General features: G+C 38.6%; 4 protein-coding genes and 1 long non-coding RNA gene across 5 annotated transcripts; 2 read left to right on the top strand and 3 right to left on the bottom strand.

Moving 5' to 3' along the window:
- On the bottom strand, positions 1590 to 4057 carry LOC18780283. Its single transcript, XM_007212139.2, has 4 exons — positions 3737 to 4057; positions 3435 to 3623; positions 2333 to 2385; positions 1590 to 2018 (listed from the first exon to the last, which is right to left on the bottom strand). Exons 1-3 carry the CDS (start codon positions 3963 to 3965, stop codon positions 2351 to 2353), a joined length of 453 nt encoding a protein of 150 aa, XP_007212201.1. The 5' UTR covers positions 3966 to 4057; the 3' UTR covers positions 1590 to 2018; positions 2333 to 2350.
- On the top strand, positions 4137 to 4739 carry LOC18780652. Its single transcript, XR_002271519.1, has 2 exons — positions 4137 to 4256; positions 4436 to 4739. It is a non-coding gene; the product is annotated as an uncharacterized LOC18780652 (long non-coding RNA).
- Positions 5628 to 8749, bottom strand: LOC18780353 (pentatricopeptide repeat-containing protein At1g79080, chloroplastic). The gene has a single exon (XM_020563230.1). It carries the CDS (start codon positions 7813 to 7815, stop codon positions 6112 to 6114), a length of 1704 nt encoding a protein of 567 aa, XP_020418819.1. The 5' UTR covers positions 7816 to 8749; the 3' UTR covers positions 5628 to 6111.
- Positions 8817 to 11440, bottom strand: LOC18779251 (putative pentatricopeptide repeat-containing protein At3g13770, mitochondrial). The gene has a single exon (XM_007213544.2). It carries the CDS (start codon positions 11217 to 11219, stop codon positions 9159 to 9161), a length of 2061 nt encoding a protein of 686 aa, XP_007213606.1. The 5' UTR covers positions 11220 to 11440; the 3' UTR covers positions 8817 to 9158.
- Positions 11884 to 21062, top strand: LOC18781335. The gene is given in 15 exon segments (XM_007212439.2): positions 11884 to 13168; positions 13486 to 13623; positions 13867 to 14012; positions 14090 to 14300; positions 14411 to 14648; positions 14730 to 14880; positions 15067 to 15356; positions 16143 to 16200; positions 16470 to 17823; positions 18178 to 18312; positions 18586 to 18740; positions 18818 to 19028; positions 19147 to 19384; positions 19468 to 19618; positions 19757 to 21062. Coding segments are annotated over 15 exon segments (5055 nt in total). The 3' UTR covers positions 20051 to 21062.

Below are 22850 nucleotides of genomic sequence, written 5' to 3'. Positions count from 1 at the left end.
ATGTTGTCAAAATCATCATATTTCAGATTACAAAATATGAGTGTCCGTATGTTCTTCAAATCATCTGGTTTCAGATTGGAACTATCTTTTTACTTGTGTACATTAAGAAAAAAAATCCAAGAAAATGTAAGCAGGGATTAAGTAACAGAATGCTTATGGTTGAAAGAAGCAAGCTGTGTCGCAAGACCTGTTTTTGAAATCAATTTGGCCCAAGTTTTTACGAAATGCCCAGCCACAAAAACTAAACCAATTGATTCAAGTTTAAATCTGGACATCAGATACCTATGGGCCAAAATACAACACAAAAAACAATTGATTTTTTGTTTTTAAAAACAGCAGGGCTGCTGCAAGAGAGAGATCAGATGGTAGTGCATGTAATTTGATTAGAATAGGTCATCAAAATCAGATTCTGATTTTCAGGATGATTCAATGGATTATCATCATCACACCTCCCCTCTTGCTCCTTCCCAAGATTCAACAATTTGCATTCAAAATTTCACCAAAAGAAAATTGAGAGAGAGAGAGAGAGAGAGAGAGAGAGAGAGAAAACAGAGGAATCAGAAAGAGAGTCAATCACCATCAAGCATCAAAAATTGGATGATGCTTGTAAGACTGGGGCGACAAAACTTCTCATCACTTTCCTCACATTACAACGTTACCCTAAACCCTAAACACTATTATCATTCAATCTAACTACACACATACAGAAGCACACGGAGAAGATGAGAAAAGAGACCATCTTTTATAGGCTCAGATTAGGGTTTGGGTTCTTTTCTTCTTTTAAATAGTGGACCATCTTTTAAGGCCCAAACATTTTTCTACTACGGGCTTTACTGAAGCAATAAGCAATTATACTAAATTTCCTGCCACCGTTGTTTTATGAGAAAGTCTTGAGTGAGGCGGTCGGCCCACATCACCCGCACAACCGTTTTCACAAGTAAACGAGAGTTTGTATTGGAAGTTGGAGTCTCATTCAAGCCCATGCTACTCCTACCCTAATGCAGGGAGAAATTTTTATATGTTCATGATACACCACGTGGCTGGTGTACCATTTAATAAACATAGGACATGTGGAGTTTTGTCCAACTTCTTACTTTTCTTTTTATAACATGTGACGGGCTGCATTGGAAATATTCCGTATGTCCTCTATCTATTGGATGGTACACTAACCACGTGGTGTACCAGGACCAACCATTAAGGTTCGACCTGCTTATAAGAGCAGTTGTACAAATGACGTGGTCCGACCCTCAACCAAGACATTCCCCTATAATCCACTTTGTGTTAAATCAAATGTTGCATTCTTAGAAATTAACATGTGACACCACCCTTAGTTAAGGTGTGTACTGTTTATTTTATTTCTTATGAAATGTTGGTTCAATTGTTAAACTATTTCAAAGGCGGAAAGGGAAAAATATAAGTGGACGAAAAATTACTCAAGCGGATCTCGTTGCTCAAATCATATACATTGTCATGAACAAAAATGTGACCTTATTAGAAATAGTTTTTATTTTATAAAATTTACGGTAAAATGAGTGAATCCACATATCATTGTGATGAGACAGGAATACGTGAATTTTGGTCAAAACATAGAGATAACTCTTATGTGGGAATGCTTTTATCTTTTAAACCTAGGATGAAGTAAACAAATCTCGTATCTGAATCAAATCAATTGATAGAGGGGACAGTGCCAACGTAGCGAGCTTCCATTGCTACCTATACAACAAACTACCACCATTCAACCTATTGAAACCTAGATATATACCCACTCAATGTTCAAGCCACAGCCCACCATCCTAACCTAATAATCACCTTCGTCACTATGCCGAAACTCTGAACTCACGCTCTACTTCCAGGTCATGTGTATGTTCCAATCGATAGGGCATCCATGTGGGGTTTCAGACAGCTCATCTAGCTTCCTCCCAAGATCGAAAAATTCTTATTCAAGTAGTTGACAGAGGTAAAACTCTAAGGTTGCCCCGTGCAGTCCCAATACTATGCTTGATCCTTTCTGGAGATAACTGGAATTAAGATGAAAACCATAAAAAACAGTTAGTGCTTCATAAACTGAGATATGGACTAAGATACAAGTACATTACTTCCTTTATAAGTCAGTCTGCAGCCCTAAAAAACAATAACATAAACTAATCTTTTACTAAATTACATCAGTTCTTTCAAGAGGTATAGTTTGAGCTGTCTGGCAGTCAACATAATATATTTGTCACCGTTCACCTATTCCAGTGTTTACCTAGAACTCATTGATGATTCTTGGCATACAACACGAATTTGTGTTCAGAATTCTACATTTATAGTTTCTAGAAGAAATGTGTAGTACCTTCAAGACAAAACTATATTACTGTAGCCCTGAATGTTCTGTGGTTGCCTTATCTGCACATCAGGTATAACCTTTCCAGTCAGTCACAATCATAAGTAGAGCTTCGACCAAGAAAAAAAAATAGAAAAGAAAAAGAAATCATAAGTAGAGCAAGGTTACAAATTTTGAAGCATAAGCCTAATATTTACTATTTGAAAGGTATTTCTCCACCCATGGTTCAAATGTCATATATCCCATTAGATCTTCCTACTAATAGTTTCATGCAAAGTTTTCTATACAAACAACACAGATACAAACGCACACAAAAGAGTTATGTACTTAGTTTAACAACGATTTTTGGTAATGTCAAGCCAAAACATTAATTTCTTAAAGAGATTGAATTCACAAACTCCTCCCAGTGGGAACTTTATTAGGAACTTTGCCGTCAGACGGTCAGACGGTCAGATGCAAACTAAGTATACAGATTAAGCTATTAAAGTGAGAAATCAAGAATGTAACTTTGTTCTTCTAACATACACTGACATGGCTTTTAACTATAAATAGCAACCAGAAAGTAGCAAATTACTTCCAATCACCATTTATTTAATCAAGTACAAATTGAGAGAAGCACAGATTGGTGAGACCTATATCTCTTTTGTTCCTTTTTATAAGTAATTTGAACGACCCATGTCAAAACCAGGTTCCGAAGTTGGAAGTTGTACTAGTAGAAATATGAACCTGAAATCAAACCAATCAACTTGCCTAAATAATTTCTTAATCTAACTATCTAGCGAGATCATTCATTACCGTTAGCTAGATCACAGAAGTTGCTTTTTCTACTTCCATTACCACTCAATTATCTCATCTTGCTCATTTCAAGTAGACACACAGACAAAATTTGCTAAACAAAAACCAAAATTTTGTACCATAAAGCATGGCCTCCTAGATAAGTTGAAACTCTTAGGTTCCCACTGCAAGGAAAGAGAACAACAAGACTTGCCACTTGTGTGCCTAAAATTCACATGTTAAGTGCTGCAAAACTCAAGTGAGGACTTGAAGAAACTCGTAAAAAACAACATGCGGCATTGTCAAACCATAACCAAAATATTAGTCTTATATATACCATGTTGTTGTTGCTGTTGATGTTGGTGTGATACGCCAACAGACAGCATGCGGTCTATATTGTCAAGACGGCGCTGTACTGACTTCAAAACCGAATTCAACGACGAAACTCTCTTTCGAACGACAGAAATCTTGGCCGCGTGCTGCATTATGAACGGCAGCGGCGCATCTTCTAGCAACTTATCAAGTTCTGCCCACAATATTTTTCATTTTTAAATTTAATGCAAAAATAACAAAAAATATATAATTAAATTACCAAAATTTTTTAAAATATAAAAAGAAAAAAAAAATCAGTTTGGTTACCGCGGGTAAGGCGATCGAGCGATTGAGAGAGGTGGTCTTGGCTTGTGGAGGTTTGCTGAGCTTTTGAATCGAACTCTTTAATGACGGTCGTGAGCATCGAAGATAGTGCTTTTGCCAGAGCCTCCGATTGCAATCTCTGGCTTTCGTTCTCACTCTGATTCTCTGTCTCGTGCACACTCACACTCTTCTCCTCTGAAGATGACTCGAACTGGGTTTCCTTGCTTTCCATTTGATCAGCTTCAGTGAGTTTGATTGACTGATTTTCTGCCTCACTTCAAGTTTTCTCGCCTACCAAACAGAAGATGGAGAGTTGGGATAGTTGATGTTTGGGTTTTGGGCCTCCAACAATTAATGGGTGTGTGGGCTTTCTGGGAGCCCAGGCCCATGTCAATATATACAAGTAGCCGCACAGCGATTAGGGTTCAGACTCATTAAAAACCCTGTGGTATCTTCTGGAGGCGTCGGGGTCATCGTTTTGGAGACACAGTAGCAGCATTTCTCAGCGAGGATGAGGGCCAAGGTAAGTTTTTTCATTTTCAATTCCCATTTCTTATCTCTGTTTTTTGAACTTTGAATGTGATGGTTCTCTTTGTATTTGGCCTTCAATGGAAAAATTGTTTCAAATCTGTTGATGAATGTTCTGTTATGGGATGTTTTGATTGAATTGTGTTGTTGTTGTTGTTGGTGGCATTCTTTCAGTGGAAGAAGAAGCGCATGAGGAGGTTGAAGAGGAAGCGCCGAAAGATGAGACAGAGATCAAAGTAGGCAGCTTGTTGCTCCTTCATCTGCAACACCTTCTACCCATGTGAAGTTTTGTAGAGTGGAGGATGACTTGAGTATCTGTGTTTAAGTTTTCATAGTTTTGGGATTATAATTATGTGGATGTTAAGTGTTTTATCAAGTTTTACTCCGCATTTAATTGCATAATTAAGTATGGATGTGTTTATGCAAGTTTATTGATTGTGTTTTATGATGCAATGGGCATTTCAATTGATAATTTTTGATAATGTATGCATCTGTCATATTAGATGTCAAAGTTTAGATCTTTTGTAGCCTTGTTCTGCTCTGCTTGTGGCCCTGCATTTTTCTGTGCCCATCATAGAATCAACCCAATCTTATGTTAGGCTTTAGATTTTAGACTTTTGAACCAATTATACGAGTTATTTAGAGTTTAGACCCCCATAACCAAGATCCTCAGGAAGCTTTAATTCATTGGCCAAACGCAGAACCTGTCACTGGCCTGTTTTCATCACTCTTTGCAGGGCATTAATGTTTTCCATGCATCGAATGCAAACTCTGGTGATGCTGCATAGAAAGTCTTTCCATTGTGTTTTCGCCTCACAATGGCTTTCCTCTATCACTAGTCACCTTTCGCAGCAGAAATGGTTTGGTTCATGAGGCAAACATTATTATCATCACAAAGAATCCAAGTATTTTTATGAAATTCTAGATTTGCAAACCCTGTTTGTTTGTGTTCAAATGGTCAGTATCAGGTGGTGTGGTATTAGGGTTGGTCGTATATCCGACTAGCCTGAATTCAGCTCAATTTTTGGGCAACTCCGCCAAGAATATTTGATAGCTTGAGCAAAAATGGGACATGATTTTATCATCTGAATTATGTGTAGGGCAGGCATGAACAGAGAAATCTTTGACCCGAGCAATTCTGTTTTATGTATTAGTATTTACCTTGAAAAGTACTATATGCTTACCTTTAATACGCATCTCAAGGAGGCCTTTGAAACCACGCATTAATCTCGAAGTACAAGTTTCCTTCTGGTGCGCACATCCCTCTTAAACATGGATGAGTCCTAACATTTCCCATATGTGTATTTCTCTCCTGAAGCGATTGTAATCGTGAAGATTTCTGAAGCTAGCAACAAAACGAGGAAAAGTTCGAAACCAATCTGAGTTTTGTTATTCATATGTTGACACTAACGTGTTTCAGACCAAAAAATGATACATGTATTTTGAGTAAGTGACTAGCAATGAACACAAAAAAAGAACGGCGTTTACATCAGTTTAAGGAAGAAGCTGAACCACCAAATCTGAAAACAAATTGTTAAGACTTAATTTACAGAACAAAATTGAAATACAAGTTCTCTCCAAATAAAGTAATGGTATAGAGCAAAGCTTCTGTCTTGAACTTGTTCTTTGCCCAGTTCCGAAGTCTGAATATATCAATATTCAAAGGAGGGCCTTTTCTATCCATTTCCCCCCCCTTCCCTCATCGATCCGTCCGTCTACAAAACAAATGATTGAACAGCCTTCTCGAACTGAGTTGCTAAAACTTCTTGGTCCTAGAAATGACTTGGTCTTTAATCTTGCTTGCTATTGCTCTCCTTTAATAGCATTTCTTTTTGTTGACCCCCGTATTTCTATACTGGTAAATCCTCAAAGTCATACTGCATAACAAGTCTTTCCACTGTATTCGGACTCATAACATGTCTCAGGTGCAACTCTTTCAAAACTTTGGCTGCCAGCTCCAGTTCTCCTTCATGTGCAATCCCTTCCACGAGAATGGTATAGGTCATTTCATTAGGCATACGCCCTTTCTCGATCATCATCTCGAAAACCTGCAAGGACAAATCTGTTCTTCGAGATTTGCAGAAGCCAAGTACAAGGGCATTGAAATTGTCGGTATCAGGCCTAATGTTGTTTTCTTCCATTACCTTGAAAATCTCCATGGCCTCATCTAGCATACCCTCCAAACACAACCCTCTGATCAAGGATGAATACGTATAAGAATCTGGAGTGAAACCACGCTTGGTCATTTCATATAAAATCTGAAACGCTGGGAAGGTGTTCCCTTTCCTAGACAAGCTTGTAATTACATTTTTGTAGAACTCGTTGGTGGAGCACTTTTGTTTGTTAGCAAGGCTCTGAATTATAGAGAATGCCTCTTGCACCATCCCTTCCTCACAGAGCACGGCAATAGCATTGAATGTTCCCTCATTAGGATTACATCGCCGATGAATCATTTGGTCTAGACACTTAATCACACTATCCACCTTCCTCTCTTTGCAGAGATGAGCAATTATGGGATTGTAGCTGGCAGCAGTAGGCTTGAACCGACCTCTCACCATTTCATCCAAAACTTCAAGAGCATGTTCAGTTCTACCATGAAGTGCAAGTGAACCAATTAAGATATTATATGTAACTATGGAAGGAGACCGATCCTCACCTTCCATCTCAGACAGAAGCTCATTTGCCTCTTCCCACCTACCGTCATAACACAAGCTCCTCAGTACAATGTTATAACTCACAACATTCGGATCAAACCCCATCGAAGGCAAATTCCTGAAGAACCGCAAAGCCTCGTCAGTCCTACCTTCCTTGCACAACCCAGTTAACAAAACATTGTAACTGACCAAATTAGGCTTTCCACCTTTAGCAATTATCTCTTGCAGGAGCTTCATGGCTTCATTGACCCCTCTTTCCTTATAAGCAGCTTCAAGCAAGAAGGAGTAGGTATAAACATTTGGGACCAGCCCCTTCTGTATCAGTCTATCCAAAAGCTGCAAGCTTTGGTTCAAGTTTCCACGCACACAAAGCCCTCTAACAAGCGAATTATAGGTAATGGTATTGGTTGGATAGCCATACTCCTCCATTTTTTCAACCAACTGCATTGCATACCCAATATTACCTCTTTTACACAAATAATTCACCAAGAATGTATAAGAAGCTGCATCAGGTATAATGCCTGCAGAAACCATCATTTCAATCACCCTGACAGCTTTTCTCATCTTATTTGCCTTGCAAAGGTCATATAAGAGCTGAGTTGCTTGAGCCACATCAGGCTTTTGGCCCTTCCCTACCATAGACTCTAAGTGCAGAAAGGCATCAATTAGTCTGACTTCCCTACTTCTTCTGTTATTCTTGGCAGCCCTCCAGTTGGGTAAGGTGAAAACAGTGTCCTTTGGAGAAATGGTGATCTGGGTAGTTGCCAAAACTCTAGAAAATCCCTTGCTGAGCGAAAGTGGTTGGAGATTCCTGATGTGGGAAAAGAACCTACAACTGTTTCTAGTACTTTCTGGTGATGGGTGTGCAATAGGATACACTGAATTTACAAGAACTGCCATGGACAGAGATAAATAGTTCTTTTGCTACTGAAGCCTAATCAAATATACTCTCCACAAAATATGAAATTCTGAATACAAGCCTCTATTCACTTCTCTTTGCACAGAGAACAACAATCAAATATCTGGGTTGGCTAAATTTTCATCACACAAACCTAACCAAATGGATAAACAGTATTTTTCAGCAGGAACAAGGATAACGCAGATTGAAGAAGATGGAACCAAAGAATTGAATCATAGATATATTCTTAACATGAAGTAATCAAGAAACTCATAGATAAGGAAAAGAGGGACAGAAAAGAATCAACATACACTGGATATCACCTGTTGGGTTTTTTCAAGAATAATTGGTTGGTCCATTTGCTTTCTCACCCCTAAAGAAAGAGTTCCTCTTTTTCCTTTTCTAATCTGGTAATTGGTAAAATCAGAGCAAACGAAAAAACAAAATCTAGTAAAGTTCACACTCTTTGCTAAATATTTTACAACTGAATTTGGCTTCTCTCTCCATTTTCCACTGTCACCACCAGTCCACTACCATATTTTGTTATCCAATACGGTTACTTATATCCACACCACACGCTTTGGACCAGCTTCTGAGATACGCTCTCTTGTTTTTGGATGGGCTTGGCTTGCGTGATTCAAATTTAAGCGGACCAACGGGCTCTTTATCTTTTTTTTTTTGTTTTTTTTCTTCGTGCAAGCGGGGGTCATTTTTTTTGAGTTCCACCATGAAATTGGTGAAATTCAAGTTTGTTTCTGGTTTTCAATAAAAGGAAAAAATTTTCTTTTTGATTGTTTGGGATGATATTCTTCTATAAGACGAGTTTGGGATGATATTCTTCTATAAGACGAGTGTGACAATTAAGTCATGTCGTATTTATCGTATTGTGTTTGAGTTGATTCACTTGTTTTGTTGATAAACAATAACGTGAGTTTCGAACTTGATACATCTTCTCACAAAGTGGATTATACCAAGAAATGGATTATATCAAGAAATGGAGACATTCCCAAAAACAAGGATCATTTTCTTCTACCAACACAAGCATGATTATCTTGTCGGAATTGAATGATTCGTGCATACACTAATCCGACATCATTACATTTGTGTTAGAAGAACATGTCATTTGCAGATCCGTATCAAGTTTTGAATAATCTTGACCCGCCAACACAGTTAATGATTAATTTAATTCACTAACCTTATGTTGGCTTCTAGTGGTGCTGAAAATTTTCAGTCTTACTTATAAGTCAGTCCACACATCAATCCACGCCCTTTGGCGTTTAGAGCTTAGGATGGCATTGCTCCAATTGATTTACATCATTCAACACAGTAACCTGGACACTGAAAATCACCAAAAATCTCTGCAAGAACAATCTCCATCTTTGAAATGGTGAAACCTCAACGAATCTCGGACTATAATCTGCACACCAACAATCTTGCCCATAAACTTGATGGCATTATGGCAGTCCCCACATATCCTCAAGTTCTTAAATACCCGAATTGTTGATTCACCATTCAAATTGAGTATCCCAAAAGCAACAGCAAGCTTCTCACTGTGGTTGCAAAGGATCCCCACTTTCTCCTCTTGATCCACATCTTGCAGAACAAAATCTGTGTTGGGCACATACCCTGCCAATCTCATCTTCTCACCCATCTCAACCAAAAACTTGTACATCTCCTCACTACGTTCATTGCTCCTGTCACCAGCAACAAAAGAGTAGACTCTATTTCTCAGCTGAACCCAAGAACAACCTGGTGTTTTTGTCACTCCTCTGTCTCTCATCAACTTCCTAGTTTCTGAAGCTTCTTCCCATCTTTTGGCAGTAACTAAAATGTTGGACAATAATACATAGTTACCAGGGTTATCGGGTTCAATCTCAAACAGCCTGTTTGCTGCAATTTTTGCTAAGTCCACATTTTTATGCACTCTACAGGCACCAAGCAATGCTCCCCAAGCACCAGGTGTAGGTTCCATTGGCATTCTCTGTATGAACTGATATGCCTCTTCTAGGTGACCGGCACGGCTAAGTACATCAACCATGCAGGAATAATGATCTGCATCGGGTTCTACTGAGTGATCCCTCCTCATTGAATCAAAAACCATGATGCCTTCGTCAACTAGCCGCGAATGGCTACAACCACACAAAACACCAGTAAAAGTAACAGAGTTTGGCTTCACCCTGGAGTCTAACATTTTTCTGAACAGCAGCAAGGCTTCTTCTCCATTCCCATGCATCGAGTTTGCAATGATCATTGTATTCCAAGCAACTGTATCCCTTCTTGGCATCATATCAAAGACCCTCCTCGAAAGTTCCAACTCACCACATTTTGCATACATGAAAACTAGAGCTGTTGTGGTTGCCAAGTCCTCCATCAAACAATTTCTAAAGATGTAACTATGAACCTCTTTGCCTGCTCTCAAGCTCTCCAAATCTTTGCAAGCTGGTAACAAGCTAGTAATTGTTATCTGATTGGGCTTAAATCCTGATTCTTGCATTTGTCCAAGCATTTTCAGTGCCTGTTCAGTTTGCCCATTATTCAGGCACCCACCAATAACAGCATTCCAAGAAGCACCATCCAATTTAACGCCTTCCCTTCTCATCCTACAAAACAGAGCTATACCCTTTTCACAATCTCTATTCGAGAAATACGCTGTTAGAAGTACATTCCAGGACACAACATCTCGTTGAGGCATCATATCAAACACCATTTGAGCTTGTTTAATGCTCAGACAACTAGCATAGATGTTGACAAGTGCGCTGCTAACAAATACATTCTCTTCCATTGCATGTTTGACCACAAACCCATGAATCTCTCTGCCCAAATTCACATCTTTCAATTCTGAGCAAGCAGGCAGGATTGAAGACACAGTCACCGCATTGGGTCTCACTCCATTCAAACCCATCTCCCTAAAAGCCACCAAACCTTCTCTAGGCAGCCCACAGTTTACATAACAAGAACACAAAGACGTCCATGAAACCACATCTTTGGCCGGCATGTCATCAAAAACCTGCCTTGCCCCATCAACATATTTACATTTTCCAAACATATCAACCATGGCATTACCCAAAGCGATATCTGAATGAAACCCAAATCGAATTGCTTCATCATGAAGTTCTTTAGCATCTCTGAGATCACCCAAAGACGCGCAGGCCTTAGCAACCGAGAGAAGAAGAAGATTATCGGGAACAATGTGCCGACCTCTCAATGAAGTGTAAAGCTTTATAGATTCCTTTGGAAACCCATGTCGCGTGTGGCCTGAAATTAGCACGGTCCATGCACGGAGGTCTGGATGGGGAATTTGGTCGAACAAGTGACGGGCACGTTGTAAATCGCCGGAATTGCAGCAAATTTTCAAGAACCGAAGGCTCAGGTGAGATGGGACGTTGGCGGGTAGTTTAGAAAGCATTTGATCTTAATGTTTCAACGGCGTTTTGCATCTTCTTCTAATTTCTAGGGACAAACTTGAAAAGTTTGGTTTCTTCGCCCCAGGACAGGTAAATATGCGGACAATGACTTTTTGTTAATTTTATTTCAGTGTGGTCTTTTTTTATATAATATTTTTAGTGCGGCCTAAACCTACATCTTCATCATAATTGGTTGACAAAAAATATTAATTTCTGCCCTAATTATGCCAGAGCAAGAAAACCAATGTGACAGAAATGTGAAACGGGATCAAGAAAACCAATGTTATATTTCCGCATGCACACATGGTGGCTGTCTTTGACTATTTTTGAGGTTGGAAAGGTTAAATACAACATGTTAACCGAAAAATGCGACTTCTGAAACATAAGTTGGGAGACATGTATTTGTCATGTGTGAGTTTCCAGGTCTTTTCATTCGACATGTGAAAAGGCCTTACATATGGTATGTCCTCATGGTCCATAGTCCATGAGTTTCTTGCACAGTGACCAACTTTCCAAACCAGGGATTCGGGTCAATTAAGAAAAGTCTCACAACTATACGCATATAGTTTTTATCAGGATAACAACATGCCTTTTACTTCTAGTTTTTGGTTCTTCCATCTTCTCTGGAGAAGTCCTGTGCTAATTTTTTTTCGATACAAGTATACAATGCAAGCCTTGAGAAGCATTTTTGTGTTCTACTTCTTATTTCCCTTCTTAAGAATCTCCACTCCAACAACACTAGACACAATTACTCCAAATCGATATATTAGAGACGGTGAAAGTCTAGTTTCAGCTGGTGGAGGCTTCGAACTGGGATTCTTTAGCCCTGGTACATCAAAGGGCCGATACTTGGGAATATGGTACACTGTTGATACTGAGACAGTTGTATGGGTAGCCAACAGAGAAACACCACTTGGCGATACTTCTGGAGTTTTGACTGTCACTGACCGAGGAGTTCTAGTCCTTCTCAATAGCACAAACAGCATTGTATGGTCATCAAATTCATCAACAACTGCAGGGAATCCAGTATCACAACTCTTGGATTCAGGAAATCTTGTTGTGAAAGATGGAAATGAAACCAACCCTGTTAACTTGTTGTGGCAGAGTTTTGATTATCCTTGTGACACATTACTACCAGAAATGAAGCTTGGTTGGGACTTAGTTACTGGTTTAGAGAGGTACATCTCGTCTTGGAGGAGCAGAGACGATCCTGCTCCAGGAGAGTTTTCATTACGGATAGATCATCGTGGTTTCCCACAAGCTGTTGTTCTGAAAGGAGCTAAGAGAGTGGCTTCAGCAGGCTCATGGAACGGCCTTCATTTTACAGCATATTCATATCCTCCACAAACACGAGCAAACCCAACATTGGAGTATGAATTTGTGTTGAACAAGGATGAGATCTATTATGAGTACAGGCTCTCAAAGAGGTCCACGTTCTCAAGATATATATTGAATCCATCAGGCATTGCGCAGCGATTAACATGGGTGCACCAAACACATAGTTGGGAACTTTCCTCTACATTTCAAGCAGAGCGGTGTCAAAATTATGCTTTGTGTGGTGCATATGCTAGTTGCAAAATGAATGTCTCTCCCTTATGTGCATGCTTGAAGGGATTTGTACCAAAATCTCCAAAAGATTGGAATTCGGGATATTGGTCTGATGGGTGTGTTCGAAAGATTCCATTGGCTTGCAGCTCGGGAGATGGCTTCCTAAAGTACACTGGGGTTAAATTGCCAGACACATCTTCCACATGGTTTGATAAAAGCAAGAGCCTCAAGGAATGCAAGGGATTATGTTTGAACAACTGCTCATGTACGGCATATGCAAATTTAGATATCAGGGAGGGAGGAACTGGCTGCTTGCTTTGGTTTGGCAAGCTCATTGAAATAACGGAATTCACTTCCGGTGGTGGTCAAGACCTCTATATACGGATGGCAGCTTCAGAACTTGGTAGCTCTTAAACTTTTATTTCATCTTATTTTTATTTTTCTATCCAACAGTGGATAACATTATCACAATATATTTAGATGTTAAGGGAATGAGGTTTTGTCAACTTGTTATGTTTTGCTTTTGGAAGTGTGTTTGATGGGGGCATCAGTTAGAAGCAACATGTTTAAAATTATTGATCTAGGTCCATAATCAAAGGCCGAATGACATGAAAACCACAATGGTAGTTATTTCCTCAGTTGGCCTTGCTGCTTCATCTGCAACATGAGAAATTGCTTACCGAATTGCATTAAAATTTTGTTTCAATTCTGATATTTCAGATCAAATTGAGAAAAAGAGCAAGTTCAACAAGAAAAAGCTACCTGGAATTCTTCTCATCAGCTCTACACTTTTTCTTTTGGGAACTTTAATAATTGGCTTGATATTGTATAGACGGAAGAAGAAACTCAGAAGTCAAGGTAAATATCTCAAATGTTTTCCCTAATTCTTTCAAATGCATGATTGGATTGATATATGCATTAGATAAAGTTGTTAGTATCTAATTTAGGTAGTGTGATTTTCTTGTGTTCCAAGATTTGGTTTAGGGTTAAGCAAATTACCAATTACATTGGCACACATGGCATATTGTGATTTGATCAATTGATTAACCAAGAGAATTCTTACATTTATCCATGCTGAAGAAATCTCCCACCCAATTTCAGGAGTCAGAAGCATGGATTGCAGAAAAGATTGCCTTGGAGAAGACATGGGATTACCACTATTAAACTTGACCACCGTAGCTAATGCCACTAATGAGTTTTCAAGCAGTAACAAGCTGGGAGAAGGTGGTTTTGGACCTGTGTACAAGGTAACATAAATTTATGCAACTAAAGTGAGCTATTCTGTGATACAAGTTTTAAGACTTTTCTAAATGATGATCCATAGGGTACGTTGATAGAAGGGAAAGAAATTGCAGTGAAAAGGCTTTCAAAGGATTCCAGACAAGGACTGAGGGAGTTCAAAAATGAAGTTATGCTGATAGCCAGACTTCAACATCGCAATCTTGTAAAGCTTTTGGGTTGTTGCATTCAAGAAGATGAAAAAATTTTGATATATGAATTCATGACCAACAGAAGCTTGGACTTCTTTATTTTTGGTATGGTCCTCCCTGAAGCCAACCATATGGCTTTTAAGTCATACCATCTTTAATGTTATTCTACAAGGATTCAATGGTGCATTGACTTAACAGGCTCAAAATTTCTTCAGATCACGAGGGACAAAAGTTGCTCGACTGGGCTACATGCTTCCACATTATTGGTGGAATTGCTAGAGGGCTTCTTTATCTTCACCAAGACTCTAGATTGAGAATTATCCATAGAGATTTGAAAGCTAGCAATATCCTGCTTGATAATAATATGAATCCTAAGATTTCAGACTTCGGCCTCGCTAAAACATTTGGTAGTGATCAAAGTCGGGGTAATACAAAAAGAGTGGTTGGAACGTAGTAAGTATATTTTCTATGGTTTACATTTTACATTGTGTTGTTTTTGTTGAAATTCTTACTCAACTTATTTTGATTGTGCAGTGGTTACATGTCTCCCGAATATGCAGTAGATGGAATTTTCTCGATGAAATCTGATGTCTTTAGCTTTGGAGTAATACTGCTAGAGATGTTGAGTAGGCAAAAGAACAGGGGATTTTCTAACCCAGATCACCACCTTAACCTTCTTGGACATGTGAGTATAAAGCGTTAATAAGTACTATCATTTTACTTTGAAGAACCTAGCGAATTAGACGGTGTAATCTTCTCAGCACCTCCTTCTTTCAATGACATGCCATATAACAGTATAGAGGGTTGATGTAGCAATGCTCCAATTACATGCCACCCAGTTAACATATTGTATATGTTTCAATTCTTTAAGGCATGGATACTATGGATTGAAGATAAAGCATTGGAACTGATTGATAAGACATTACGTGATTCGTGCACCATATCTGAAGTGTTAAGGTGTCTTCATGTGGCGCTGTTATGTGTGCAAAGAGTACCTGAAGATAGACCAAGCATGTCATCTGTGGTTCTAATGTTGAGCAGTGATGTTACCTTGCCTCCACCAAAGCAGCCTGGTTTTTACACCGAGCGAAGTGTCCCTGAATCCCCCTTAAGTGCATGCCGGTGTTCAGCGAATACTTCCATTACAATAATAGAGGCTCGGTAGATCATCATTCTGGTGCTTGTTCATGCTTCTGTCTACCATCACAAAATTGTATAGGGCAGGTTGTCTACAGCCTTAGTTGGAAAACAATGACATGAGATTATTAATATTATGCAAGAAAGATGTGACTGAATAATAAGTTTTGCTTGGAACAGTTTCAACTGCACAATAAAGAAAGGATTTGGGGTTGTTTTTGGGTTGAAGAAAATTTAAGGGGTATGCTTTGCCATGTATTTAACTTAATTATTTAACAAAATTTAAGATTCTACTTCTGTTCCTGATCGTTACTTTTGGGTTGTGGATTAACTATTCTGGTTATCCATTGACATTGTACACATTTTATGATATTTGTTAAATACAATCTCTTTCCCCCAAAAAAAAAAAACTTAATTATGTTCTTACTCCCCAAGGTATATATAGAAGTGTTCAAAACTGTCAACCAACAAGCAGAAAAGGTATGAATTGTTAAAAATGTGAGAGACATGTAATTTCATGTTTGTTGAATTCAAATGGCAGCCCCAAATGGTTGTTCCATAAGTTATCACTTGCAACCGAACCGATAGAAGTAAAAGCTTTATGCATTCATGTCGTGTGTGGGCTAATATTAACACGGTCTATGCACGCCGATTTGGTTCGGGAATTTAGTTGAACAAGTGACAGGCATGTCGTAAATAGGCGGGGTTACCGTGAACCTAAGGTTCAGGTGAGGTGAAAGGCGTTGATGGGTAGCTTTGAAAGCATGCTATTTTATTGTTTTAATGGCTTTTGCATCTTATAATTTGTAGGGAGAAGCTTCCTACTACATCTTCGTTTTTCAGTACTTTTGATTCCATGTCATTCCACGTGGAGTGATTGTGTCTAGTTTTATTTATTTATTTATTTTATCTATAATTTATCCTATAGTTTTGGGGAATCAACCACACGACTTCGAGTCCTTCTCAATAGAAGGCATACGGCAACTTCTGAAACATGTCTTGTTATTTTCCTAACGGTCCTAATGGTCCATAGTCAATGACGACCTTTCAAAGAGGCCAACTTTTCAAACCCAGAGAAATTGACATAAGCATAGTTATTATCAGTATAGAAACATGTCTTTTACTTTTAGTTTTTAGCTCTTCCATCTTCTCTGCCTAATTTATGTGCTAATTTTTTTGGGTATCAAAATATTTAGTCTCAGAATATCAATGCAAGCCATGAAAAGCCTTTTTGTGTGCTCCTTCTTGTTCTCTTTCCTAAGTATCTCAGCTTCCACACCAGACACAATCACTCCAAGTCGATCTATGAGAGACGGTGAAACTCTAGTTTCAGCAGGTGGAAGCTTTCAACTGGGATTCTTTAGCCCTGGTACATCAAAAGGTCGATACTTAGGAATATGGTAATCTGTTCATACTGAGACAGTTGTATGGGTAGCCAACAGAGAAACACCACTTGGCGATTCTTCAGGAGTTTTGAAGGTCACTGAGCAAGGACTTCTAGTCCTTCTCAATAGCACAAACAGGATTATATGGTCATCAAATTCATCAACAACTGCAGGGAATCCAGTATCACAACTCTTGGATTCAGGAAATCTTGTTGTGAAAGATGGAAATGAAACCAACCCTGTTAACTTGTTGTGGCAGAGTTTTGATTATCCTTGTGACACATTACTACCAGAAATGAAGCTTGGTTGGGACTTAGTTACTGGTTTAGAGAGGTACGTCTCGTCTTGTAGGAGCAGAGACGATCCTGCTCCAGGAGAGTTTTCATTACGGATGGATCGTCGTGGTTTCCCACAAGTTGATATTATGAAAGGAGCTAAGATAGTGGCTTCAGCAGGCTCATGGAACGGCCTTTATTTTACAGCATATCCACGTCCTCCACAAACACGAGCAAACCCAACATCGGAGAATGAATTTGTGTTGAACAAGGATGAGATCTATTATAAGTACAGGCTCTTAAAGAGGTCCATGTTCTCAAGAGATATATTGAATCCATCAGGCATTGCGCAGCGATATACATGGGTGCACCAAACACGTAGTTGGGAACTTTCCTCTGCATTGGAAGCAGATCGGTGTGAAAATTATGCCTTGTGTGGTGCATATACTAGTTGCGATGTCAATGTCTCTCCCTTGTGTGCATGCTTGAAGGGCTTTGTACCAAAATCTCCAAAAGATTGGAATTCGGGATATTGGTCTGACGGGTGTGTTCGAAAGATTCCATTGGCTTGCAGCTACGGAGATGGCTTCCTAAAGTACACTGGGGTTAAATTGCCAGAGACATCTTCCTCATGGTTTGATAAGAGCATGAGCCTCAAGGAATGTGAGGGATTATGTTTGGAAAATTGCTCATGTACGGCATATGCAAATTTAGATATCAGGGAGGGAGGAACTGGCTGTTTGCTTTGGTTTGGTAACCTCACTGACATAAGACAATTCACTTCCGGTGGTAGTCAAGACCTCTATGTACGGATGGCAGCTTCAGAACTTGGTAGCTCTTAGACTTTTATTTGATCTTGTTTTTGATTTTCTAGCCAAACTGGATAACATTGTCACAATATATTTAAAGGTTAAGGGAAAATGAGTTTTTGTCAACTTTTTATGTTTTTCTTTTGGATGGGGTTTTGATGGGGGCAGCAGTTAGAAGCAGCATAGTTAAAAGTATTGAGCTTTACCTAGATCTAGGTCCACAAATGGTGGTTATTTCCTCGGTTGGCCTTGCTGCTTCGTCTGCAGTTATGCAAATAATGGCTAACATAAGTTGGTGTTAGATTCACAATTACTGCAAAATGCGAGATTGCTTACCGAATTGCATGAAAGTTTTATTTTAATTGTAATCTTTCAGATTATATTGAGCGAAAGAGTAAGTTCATCAAGAAAAAGCTCCCTGGAATTCTCATCAGCTCTGCAGTTTTGCTTGGGGGAACGTTACTAATTGGATTGTTATTGTATATACGGAAGAAGAAACTCAGAAATCAAGGTAAATATCTCAAACGCGGACCTGGATTCTTTCAAATACATGATTGTAAAATTCAGGCACAAAAAATAAAACCAAAGTATCTCTACTATGAAATTTGCATTAGATTATTTCGATAGTGTGTGATTTTCTTGTGTTCCAAGATTTGGCTTACGGTTTCGCGTTTAACCAATTAAATTGGAACACATGGCATATTGTGATTTGACCAATTGATTAACCAATATAATTCTTACACATCTATTTATCCATGCTGAGGAGATCTCCCTGTCATTTCAGGAGTTAGAAGCATAGATTGCACAAAAGATTACCTTGGAGAAGACAGGGAAGACGTGGAGTTACCGCTATTTGATTTGAGAACCGTAGCTAAAGCCACCAATGACTTTTCAAGCAGCAACAAGCTGGGAGAAGGTGGTTTTGGACCTGTGTACAAGGTAACATAAATTTATGCAACTAAAGTGAGCTAATCTGTGATACAAGTTTTAAGAGTTTTATAAATGATGATCCATAGGGTACATTGATCGGAGGGAAAGAAATTGCAGTAAAAAGGCTTTCGAAGAATTCCGGGCAAGGAATGATAGAGTTCAAAAATGAAGTTATACTGATAGCAAGACTTCAACATCGCAATCTTGTAAAGCTCTTGGGTTGTTGCGTTCAAGAAGAGGAAAAAATCTTGATATATGAATTCATGCCCAACAAAAGCTTGGACTTCTTTATTTTTGGTATGGTGCTCTCTGATGCCAACCATATGGCTTTTAAGTCATACCATGCTTCACCTTTAATCTTATATATACAAGGATTCAATGTTGCATTGAGTTAACAGTCTCAAGTTTTCTTCAGATCAACAAGGACAAAAATTGCTCGACTGGCCTACGTGCTTTCACATCATTGGTGGAATTGCTAGAGGGCTTCTTTATCTTCACCAGGACTCTAGATTAAGGATTATCCATAGAGATTTGAAAGCTAGCAATATCCTGCTTGATAATAGTATGAACCCTAAGATTTCAGACTTCGGCCTCGCTAAAACATTTGGAAGTGATCAAAGTCGGGGTAATACAAATAGAGTAGTTGGAACATAGTAAGTATACCTGTTGTATGGTTTACAATTTACATTGTATTGTTTTTGTCGAAATTCTTACTCACTGCAATTTGATTGTGCAGTGGTTACATGTCTCCCGAATATGCAGTAGATGGAATTTTCTCGATGAAATCTGATGTGTTTAGCTTTGGAGTTATACTGCTGGAGATGTTGAGTAGGAAGAAGAATAGGGGATTTTCTCATCCAGATCACCACCTTAACCTTCTTGGACATGTTAGTATAAAGCATTAAAGTACTATCATTTTACTTTAAAGAAACTAGTGAATTAGGCGATGCAATCTTCTAAGCACCTCCTTCAATTCAATGACATGTGACCATAATAACATATCGTATATGTTTTAATTTTTGAAGGCATGGATACTATGGATTGAAGATAAAGCTTCGGAACTGACTGATAAGACATTACATGATTCGTGCACCATATCAGAAGTGTTAAGGTGTCTTCATGTGGCGCTGTTATGTGTGCAAAGAGTTCCTGAAGATAGACCAAGCATGTCATCTGTGGTTCTAATGTTGAGCAGTGATGTTACCTTGCCTCCACCGAATCAGCCTGGTTTTTACACTGAACGAAGTGTCTCTGGATCACCATTAAGGACACACCCGTGTTCAGCGAATAATTCCATTTCAATAATAGAGGCTCGGTAGATCATCTTTCTGGTGCTTGTTCATGCGTCTATCTACCATTACAAAATGTATTTGGCAGGTTGTCTACAACTTTGTAGTCTTAGCTAGGAAACAATGACATAAGATTATTCATAGTATCCAAAAAAGATGTGATTGAATTATAAGTTTGCTTGGAGTTGTTGGGTTGTTGAAGAAAATTCAAGGGGTGTGGCCTGATATCAACAGAGTCGAGGCACGCTGGTCTGGGTGGGGAATTTGATCGAACAAGTGTAGGGCACGTTGTAAATCTGCGGAATTACAGTAGACTTTGAAGAACCGAAGGCTCAGGTGAGATGGGACGTTGGCGGGTAGCTTAGTGTTTCAACGGATTTTGTATCTTCTTCTAATTTCTAGGGATAAACTTGAAGTTTACAAGTGGCTTTGAAAACATTGAAACGTTTGGTTTCTTCGCGCCAGGTCAGGTATTAACTATTGGCTAAATTGGTGATTTAACCATGAACTGGTACGGTTGTACCAAAATTTTTTGCCTTTGTTTTCAAATAGTTCAGAAGAAATCCTGGGTTATAATAAAAACTTGAGTTTTATGATTATACTCTAAACGATGTTGGCTTTTTGGTGCATTGAAAGGGAATCCGTAACATCTTGAAGTTAAGGGTGGGCATCAATTCGGGCGAACTGATGAAATCGGCCGATTCAAACTGTAATTACTGTTTGATTTGGTTTTGACTAAGAAAAAGTTAGATGGTTTAAAAAATTTAACCGAACCGTATATGATTTGGTTTAATTTAGTTTTGAACTTTTGTAAACAGACCTAAACTAAATTGGACCGTTTATGTGTATATTTATTTATTTTTATTTTTATTTTACATGTGTAATACTCTAATTAGGCAATAACTATATATGGATATTTGAATTAATATTAGTTATGAAATTTGAAGTTTTATGACATGTTGAACGTTAGGATGGTTTCGTACCCTAGAAAATGATTTAAGTATGGGACAAGTTGTGCATCTGTTGGGTTGTAATTGGGCTAATATTGTTGAAAAAATACAAAAGAAAAGAGAATTGGGCTTAGGCCCAAACCGAAATAAACCGTCTTAAATTGATTTGGTTTTCTTCATGATTTTTGTTAAAATCAAACCAAACCAAATCGTTATATTATAATTGATTCGGCCATAATTTTGAGGTGAAACCGATCCAATTCGAATCATGCCCATCCTATGTGAAGTATATGTTGTAAACCTTAAATTACCCATTCATATACCAAAGAGTTGATTCTTACTTAAACAAAATTTGGAATATTGTTTTCCCTCTTGCAATGGTTTAATGTGAAATACTTTATTTTTATTTGCACTTCATTTTACAGATATATACCAAACAACTTATTTTAAGTCTCCAAAAAGCCCCTGTATGGTTAATGAATTGTATTATTGATGACCATATTGTAACCAATGCTTCCAGTTAATGAAATTTACTTCTTTTTGATTAAAAAAAAAGTCTCCAAAAAACTTATGTTTGATTTCTTCAAAATGTATGTTAAAGTTAACCAAGTAATTTGAAATATTGAAGAAAGATTAAGTTATCAAGAAATAAATTAAGTCCAATCGCGTCTCCTCCTTGTATATTAGAATAGCTTAAAATATATAGCTTGAAATATCGTTTTGTCAAATAAAATAAAAATACAATTTAGTTTGTTGGTATTAATTAGAAATTGGAATAAACTAACGAATGGGCATGCGGAGGAAAAGAACCGATTGGGCCTGTGAAGATAAATTTGCATTATAGAAACCAAGCGATCCAAGACAAAGGTGGCAAATAATAACGGAAAAAATGAAGGGGTCATAGTAGAAATTAGCAAAATTATGGAGATAAAATGGAATTTCCGCACAAAATTGTTTCCAGGAAATCTTTTGCAGCTTGACCCCAAAATGAAGGAAGTTGAGGTTCCACCCCAAAACCAATTGGTAATGGGGGGAGTAACCCAACTTCTTATAAGCCCTTGCTAGGTTTTTTAACTTTCCAATGTGAGACTCTTTATCTTCACATTTTCACACGCCCCCGCACGTGTGGCGAATTTTCAAGCCTAACACGTGGACAACACATATTGGGTGACGTGGAGCACGTGTGGCCGTTGGGCTTTCACACGTGGGCTAACCCGCTCTGATACTCTGAAGGAAGTTGAGGTTCCACCCCAAAACCAATTGGCAATGGCTCGGTCTCTCGCAGCTCTACGGAAGTCGAGTATCGAGCATTAGCCAATACAGCAGCTGATGTTGTTTGGATTCGTCAAGTGTTGGCTGATATGCATGAGTTTCTACCTGAGCCTCCTGTACTACATTGTGACAATCTCTCTGCCTTAGCTTTGAGTTCAAATCCAGTGTTTCATTCACGAATCAAACACTTAGATATTGATTTCCACTTCATTCGAGAACGTGTCCAGCGTAAAGATTTTCATGTGCCTCCTCCTTCGTCCCAAGCACATCAAGGATCAGTTGGCGATTGCTAGCGTTCCGGTATCGGATGATGATGTTATGATTTCAGTGCTCAATGGCCTTCCTTCTGAGTATGACATGATAAAGACTGTCCTTGTGGCTCATGAAACATCAATATCTTTTAAGGATTTTCGTACTTAACTTCTTGCTGCAGAACAGGCTGCTGAGGCTCGAGTTTCATCTATTCATTCACCAATGGTGGCAATGATTAGTCGGACATCACCTGTTGTTCCTAATCCTGGTGCTGGTATTCTTCCTACACCTCAATCTGTATCTTTTTCCTCTCATAGTGGTCACTCATTCCCTCGTGGTGGTGGTTTTCAAGCCTC

Source organism: Prunus persica, chromosome G4 (genome assembly GCF_000346465.2).
Source record: "Prunus persica cultivar Lovell chromosome G4, Prunus_persica_NCBIv2, whole genome shotgun sequence".
NCBI lineage: Eukaryota > Viridiplantae > Streptophyta > Magnoliopsida > Rosales > Rosaceae > Prunus > Prunus persica.
This window is presented reverse-complemented; position numbering and strand designations above follow the sequence as displayed.